At 36.2% G+C, this 6,964-nt stretch overlaps 1 protein-coding gene across 1 annotated transcript; it reads right to left on the reverse strand.

Annotated features, from left to right (window-relative positions):
- Positions 1 to 1,329: 1,329 nt before the first annotated feature.
- On the reverse strand, positions 1,330 to 5,425 carry LOC113297727 (26S proteasome regulatory subunit 4 homolog A). The gene is made up of 6 exons (XM_026546303.1): positions 4,871 to 5,425; positions 3,529 to 3,774; positions 2,730 to 2,899; positions 2,422 to 2,638; positions 2,142 to 2,282; positions 1,330 to 1,609 (listed from the first exon to the last, which is right to left on the reverse strand). Exons 1-6 carry the CDS (start codon positions 5,357 to 5,359, stop codon positions 1,526 to 1,528), a joined length of 1,347 nt encoding a protein of 448 aa, XP_026402088.1. The 5' UTR covers positions 5,360 to 5,425; the 3' UTR covers positions 1,330 to 1,525.
- Positions 5,426 to 6,964: the final 1,539 nt, after the last annotated feature.

A 6,964-nucleotide genomic window follows, 5' to 3' on the forward strand; every position in this document is an offset into this window, starting at 1 on the left:
CCACATCTAATCCTTGGCTTAAATGTAACCAACCAAATTTGATTCAGAAAAATTTCAGTACAGATCCATGTACAGATCCATGTACACATTCAATAATATACAGATCCTTGTCAAACTTCAAATGAAAAATTAGTTCAAAAATCATAAAGTCTTCAACCAAAAAAAGATCATCAAATTAGATCCCTCACAGACTAATTCCACCAACAAATTTGAAAAAAAATTAACAAAAAATTACAAGAAATTTGTGATTTCTTACCGCTATCGCCGATGAGACAAATTAGGTTATCAAATTTGACATCACCACTCCGTCATCTCTTCCTTGAAAATCGATCTCAATCATCAATTCGTCACCAACCCATCCCTGTTCTTCTTGTTCTTCAATTGAAGTTACAATCGCAACCCTAATTTCAACAATTTATTCATCTAATCTTACAGAAATATCAAAACATCACCAGATCCACCTGTGTTTTCTTCTGAATTTGAAAATGAAACTATGGTTAGGGTTTTAATTAAGGTTGGGGTGGTGGTGGTAATGGTGTCGATGGTTAAGGAATTGAAGGAGGCGGAGGAGGGTGGTGGTAACGTCTCTCGAATTCTTCACCTCTTGAATCAGCGCTGTTCTTCTCGTGCAGTTCCATTGTTGCTGCTGGTGATGATGATGGTGGGAGAAGGAGACGGAAGAAAGAAGAAATCAGAGAAGAAGAAGAAAAGGTCGAAGGGTATGTTTGGCTTTTTTAAAAATAACAAAAACTAAATTTACATATTATTATTTGACTTGGGATTTTTGTCCCAGTTTTATTTGAAACGGTTTTTATTTGGTAAAAATAATATGACCGGTTTTTCTTATCACTAGTTTGTTCACTTAGGGGTTTTGTCACTAGTTTTGTTTTTTTTTTTTGTCTTTTTAGTAGTATTATCATTTTATATATTGTCTGCACCTGTTAATGCTTAACAAGAACCAATAAATTTATACGTTATACTGTACACGGTGGTTTCCACTTTCCACAAAGGGTTGATAAGTTGTAAGTACGGAGGTTTCACCATTCAGAAGCCACCGTCATCTACAATCCGTATCACATCTATGCATGCGCCACTAGTAAGACAAGTACAGAAGTGTCTAGTAACATCCAGGGAGACAAATATGATGGTGCGGAAGCCAAACCTCTGTGTCTAACAGCAAACAGCAAAACTAGATCTCTACTAGGCTCTAGCCACAACAGTTCAGTATACTCCTTAACATATACATCCATAACTTCGTCGATAGTGAAGGAAAGAAACACAATGAACCAAAAGAGGAGAGAAACATAACTTAACTCTGAGAACAAAGGGTAAAGAAACTGCAAAGATCATTTCAGTAACCATGGAGAAGTGACGGCGCTGTTATAAAGTTCAACAACAAGCACCAGAGAAACAGAAAAAAAAAAAAAAAAAAAAGAACAATCCCAGCAATGAAAACAGAATCTAAAACAAGGAAATGGCAAGCAAGTATCCAGATGATCTAAACGCTCCCCATGGCTTGTTTTCATTACATGTAAAGTCCTTCCGGGACTCCCTCTTTCTTCTTGTACATAACCTTCTCCTTTGCTTTCTTGAAGTCCGGGTGTGTCACCTGAAAAAAAGAAAATTAATTCAAAATGAACATTTAGAATCAGACCTTTTTGCATAAGACAATTCTAAAGAAAATACAAGTATAAGATGTTTTAACACGATGAAAATTATACCAGGATGACACAAAAGTGCACAGCTGACAAATTGTTCTCAAATTTATAGAGTGCAAAACAGCAGTAGGAAAAAACATCACCTCAAAGAGACACATCTAAAGATGGTGAAAACATAGATCCGCTACGTTTACTCTTTACTGCTATGCTATGCACCATGCAACTAATGAATTTTATATTTTTTCCACTATGCAAATGGTTTTGCTTTTACTTATGGGAAGCCCTCCGTACCATAGCCCATTGGCATCAGGACCGGATTACATAAAGGCGAAGTAGTATGTTCTCCAAAATTTAACAACTGATATAGCACACAGATGTGCAAACAGCAGTTGGAGATTTGAGTATTTAGGTGTGTATGCCAATGGGTTGTTAATCTTCTTCATGTATAATCTAACATAACAATCTTTACAGCTAAATGTTTACCTTCATACGGCGTTCTCTTAAGGCAAGCAAACCGGCTTCAGTACATATAGCCTTAATATCAGCTCCAGAGAACTCATCTTTAGTCATCACGAATTCTTCTAGGTTAACATCATCTGCCAATGTCATCCTTGAAGTGTGGATCTGTATTGTCCAAATACACAAACGATCAAAACATGATCACGGAGAATGCAGAGGCATTTATACCGACTAGTTAACACAAAATTATATTATTTGGGCCAAAAATACAATGCAGCAGTCTATGCATGAAAACAACAAGTACCTGGAAAATGCGTCTCCTTGTTTTGGTGTCAGGAAGAGGGAATTCGATTTTCCTATCTATTCGTCCAGGTCTTAGCAAAGCAGGATCAAGACTTTCAATTCTGTTTGTAGCAAGAATAACTTTGACGTCTCCTCTTGAATCAAAACCATCCAACTGGTTCAGCAGTTCCAACATGGTCCTCTGAATTTCACGTTCACCTCCTGAATGCGCATCGTACCTAATGGAACATGGTTAACAATCAAGAAACAGGCCAGAAAAACATTCACGCCCACAATATGTATCAAACATCTGTTAGTTTGTGAGGTTACCTTTTAGTACCAACCGCATCAATTTCATCAATGAAGACAATGGAAGGTGAAAGGTCATCAGCAACCCTGAACAGTTCCCTCACTAATTTTGGACCATCTCCCAAGTACTTTTGGATCAATTCACTTCCAACAACACGCAAGAAAGTAGCTGATGTTGAGTTGGCCACTGCCTAAGGGATACAATAAACATGCATGATCAGGGAAATATTCAGAGAAGATGTCCCAAGATCAAACTTATTGCTTTAAAAACCAAGCCACTGAAGAAAAATATTATATCTTGAATCACGAAGGTGTAGCCAGTTAAATTAAATACCACTACCTTGGTGCTACTTGGGAAGGACAGAAAAAGAGAAAGCTAAAAGAACAAACAGAAAGATTGAATCTGAACTTCAGTTTTTAGTTTTCCAAGAATTATCATCAAGTCAGGGTCTTCTCACATCATGCATGTGCTGCTATCCAACTAATCAGCAACTAGTCCCCAAAAATTATTTACTCAGCAGTATTCCAGAAGTGGTGAAATTTTCTTCCATAACTAGTTGTAATGAAACTAATTAATATGGATCAACTTTCTACCTAGAAGACCTTGCTAAGAAACATATGTGAAAGGATCACTAAAACATCATCTAATTGTCTCACCAGTTAACAGCACATGGTTTTCATATGACTGACGCATTTCCAAAATCATACCAAGAAAATATCAATAAATATCTTCTGGTGATATTAACCCATTTGCAGCTACAGAGTAACCAAACCGCTAGATCAATCTGCAGAAATTATATAATAAGGAGAACATTTGCACCTTAGCGAGTAAGGTCTTCCCTGTTCCAGGTTCTCCATAAAGGATGACTCCTTTAGGGGGTTTAATACCAATATCTTCGTATAATTCGGGATGAGTGAGTGGAAGTTCAACTGCCTCTTTAATTTCCTGAATTTGTGCATCTAGTCCACCAATGTCTGCATATGATTCCAGCGGAGCCTTCTCAACCTTCATAACGGACACCATGGGATCAACATCATCTTGAAGAAGCCCAACAACAGAGAGAACCTGAACAGATGAAGAAAACAGAAGAAGCACACTAGAGAGTCAGACTTGGAGTAATCTTTCAAAGCATAATAAACTTCTCAAGAGTCAATAACTAACGGTAGACACATCGAGAAGAAGCGCACACATAGACGTAACACAAATAAATATATTTTCAGCTATTATTGACACAATTAAGTTTCCAGGGAAAGATGACAGAAACGTAAAATAATATCAACACTTATTGGCTTCAATGTCTAAAGCTTGTTGAAAACCATCTTAAATATTGTGATGCATGTAACAGATTTTTTTTAATGTGTGGAGCGACCTCAACAAGGTTTATTGATGCTCAAGTCATATATTAGCTTTACCAAGGTAATACAGTAGTTGAAACTTTGAAAGCCTGACTTTGTGATCAATGGTCTATCCTAAGATTGAAAACAGCGCCTGAGAAAATATTACCTGAGCTAAAGGAATGATCATGACCATGTCCATATTAGACGAAGTGTTCGCATCACTTACTAGTACACCCAAGCATCAAGAAAAAAACTACAGTAGAAATCATTTAACTTCTCATTTTCCATCACCCACTGAACTTACCCAAGAGACCAAAATCTACAGCAATAGATAGAGGGATGGTACTAGGCGCAGTAATTCACATGTTTATGAAACTACTTGCTAGCTACCAGATCCTATGATTTTTAGCTTTTGATCCTTTTGGAATACTTACTTTGCCTCCTAAGCATACATCAGTCCAACTCCTTCCACTAGCATCACTAAAAGAACCTAAATCAAACTATCTTCTAGCACTCAGAAGACCAACAAATTATAATTAATTTTCCAGGAAGACCTACAAATTCTAATTAAATTTCATGTGGTATACCCTCACTCACAGAAGTACCTCAACAAAACAACAAGCTATTCTCTCAAATTATTCTAGGCTTCCAACCCTAAAAATAAAAAAATCCTACAAAAAATCCAAATCGCAAATAACAAATCAATTGACACAAAACAACGACAGATCTAATTTTAACCTAGAAAAACCCCATCTCAAGTAAGAACACAAACCCTAATTAACAAAAATTAACACCAGAATAAAGAAAAGAAAAAGCTGAAGTACCTTATTATGCATAAGAATAGCACAACCAGGTTCAAGTTGATCTTTATCAACAAAAGACAAAATCCCAACATAATATTCAGGCCCGACGGAAGAAGAAACAATAGCATGATTCTCATCAATAAGTTCTTCAAGACTACCAACACTCATAGGTGAACCTCTTAGATCATCAACTTTAGATCTATCTTCTTCATTTTTATCTTCCTGTGGTTTCAATCTCTCTTGATTACTGACAAATTCTTCTTCCATTAACAAATAATCTTTAATCCTTTCAAGTTTCAATAATCGAAGTTTACATTTAGTTAATGGTGTTACTGTTGGTAATCTTGCTGCTGTTTCTGATCCTTTTTGTTTTCGCTGTTTACGACCAACTCTTGTTGGTGGTGTTGGTTGTTCGAATTTCTTCTCCTTCTTGTTATCACCATCGTTTCTTCGATCTCCAGGAGCCCCTCCTCCCTGTCTGTTCAGTCCTCCTGGTGTTCCTTGACCCATTTTTCTGATCTATTAAAAATCCTTGAAGATGAAGAAATAACTGGTTTGAGAAATTTGGGGAGCAAATTAGGGTTTATATAGAAGGACAGTGATTAGCTTCGCAAGTTTCTCAAGTATTGTATTGGGCTGGGATGGACTGGGCTGGGAGGTGTGGTATCGCGGGTAGTGCTGGCAATTGCGGACCTATCTCGCAGCTCGACCCTTACCCGGATGAAATGTAGGTTAAACGTGCCGGTTTAGGTATGAGACTTTATGGCCCGTCCTATTTCAAGTTTGCACAATTCTTGAGCCAAGGTGGAGAGAGATATTTTTAGGTGTGACTATACGGTTAAACTGCATTTTAAAACACATACATACATAGTGTATATAAAAATGATAAAATCACATATATTTTTTATACTTAGATTTAATAATAATAACCAATTAAAAGTTAATATTCGGAATATCGTCTTGTTAAATGAGGGACAAAATTTTAAATGAAAAGGTCATCGTTGATAGGACGGCGGGGCTATGTATTAACAAAATAAAAAACCAAGAAAACCAAAAATCATTAATTCCTAATTTTTCGGTTTACTCGTTTTTTATCTTCTTCACTCTTTCCTCTTTTATTGCTCGACCACCAAATACATTTGAGAGTTTTCCTACCACCACCTTGAACTACTGCAGAGTATCATCAATCATTCAATCCTCCCAATACATCATTCAATCCTCCCAACATGTTTTAAAGAGAATTAATCTACTAATGATTTATCATTTTCATTCGAATTCTTTTTCAATTTTGAATTATGCTTTTAGAATTTCACAAATATAAAACTTATGGTTCATCTGATTGGGAAACACTATGGGGGTTGTTCATATTGGGTGTTAATTAAGTTTATTGAGATGGATTTAGGCGTTAGGTTGTGTTTTGGATAAGAGGGATAACTTTAATGCTCCATTAAATGATCCTGGGGTCACAGAAGCCCAAGGTAGTTTGGATGATGATTGATGAGGGTATGGTTAGTGAGATTTCCGTTAGTGCAACAATTAGTGATAAAGAGCTAAATTTTTGATGAAGGGAAGAAAATAACTTTTCGTGCAAAAATGGAAGCCCTAAGGAAACATCGTGATTCGGACAAGAATGAAAATCTTCTCACCAATGAGGAGCTAGATAAAACAAACAATACTAAGAATGTTGAGGTTCGTGCTAATTTCATTAGAAATCCAGCCTATAAAAAGATTATTTTAAAGAAAAAAAAGGGTTAATGGATAGAGTTTCAACTAAGGAAAAAAGTTCAGTCTCATATTAAACCTGTTCTTGGTAATTACGCTTCGGATGAAGATGAGTACGATGATATTTATGAAGATTATGGAGACTCGGATCTTTTGGCAGAAATTCTTTCGGGTTTATAGTCTAAGAGGAGAAACTTTAGAATTGGAAATAAGGGACGCTTGAGAGGAGTAGTATATATACGTTATTAATTTCCTTGAGTTTTCTCTTGATGTTATTTATTTTGTGTTAGCTTTTTTAGAGCTTTTTGAGTTATCTTTGCAGTTATCTTTTTAACCCCTTTGATTTATAGGGGCAGGGGGGCTTGAGCCCTTCTTGTAATTACGTTTTTTTTT

Source organism: Papaver somniferum, chromosome 7 (genome assembly GCF_003573695.1).
Source record: "Papaver somniferum cultivar HN1 chromosome 7, ASM357369v1, whole genome shotgun sequence".
Lineage (NCBI taxonomy): Eukaryota > Viridiplantae > Streptophyta > Magnoliopsida > Ranunculales > Papaveraceae > Papaver > Papaver somniferum.

Bases quoted from the DNA above. Each gene is read 5' to 3' on its own strand.
- LOC113297727 (XM_026546303.1), bottom strand. From the start codon at position 5,359: ATGGGTCAAGGAACACCAGGAGGACTGAACAGACAGGGAGGAGGGGCT. The intron at 2,639-2,729 runs GTAACCTCACAA...ATGTTCCATTAG, and splicing joins GATGCGGTTGGTACTAAAAG to GTACGATGCGCATTCAGGAG. The intron at 1,610-2,141 runs GTAAACATTTAG...TCTTTTTTTCAG, and splicing joins TAAGAGAACGCCGTATGAAG to GTGACACACCCGGACTTCAA.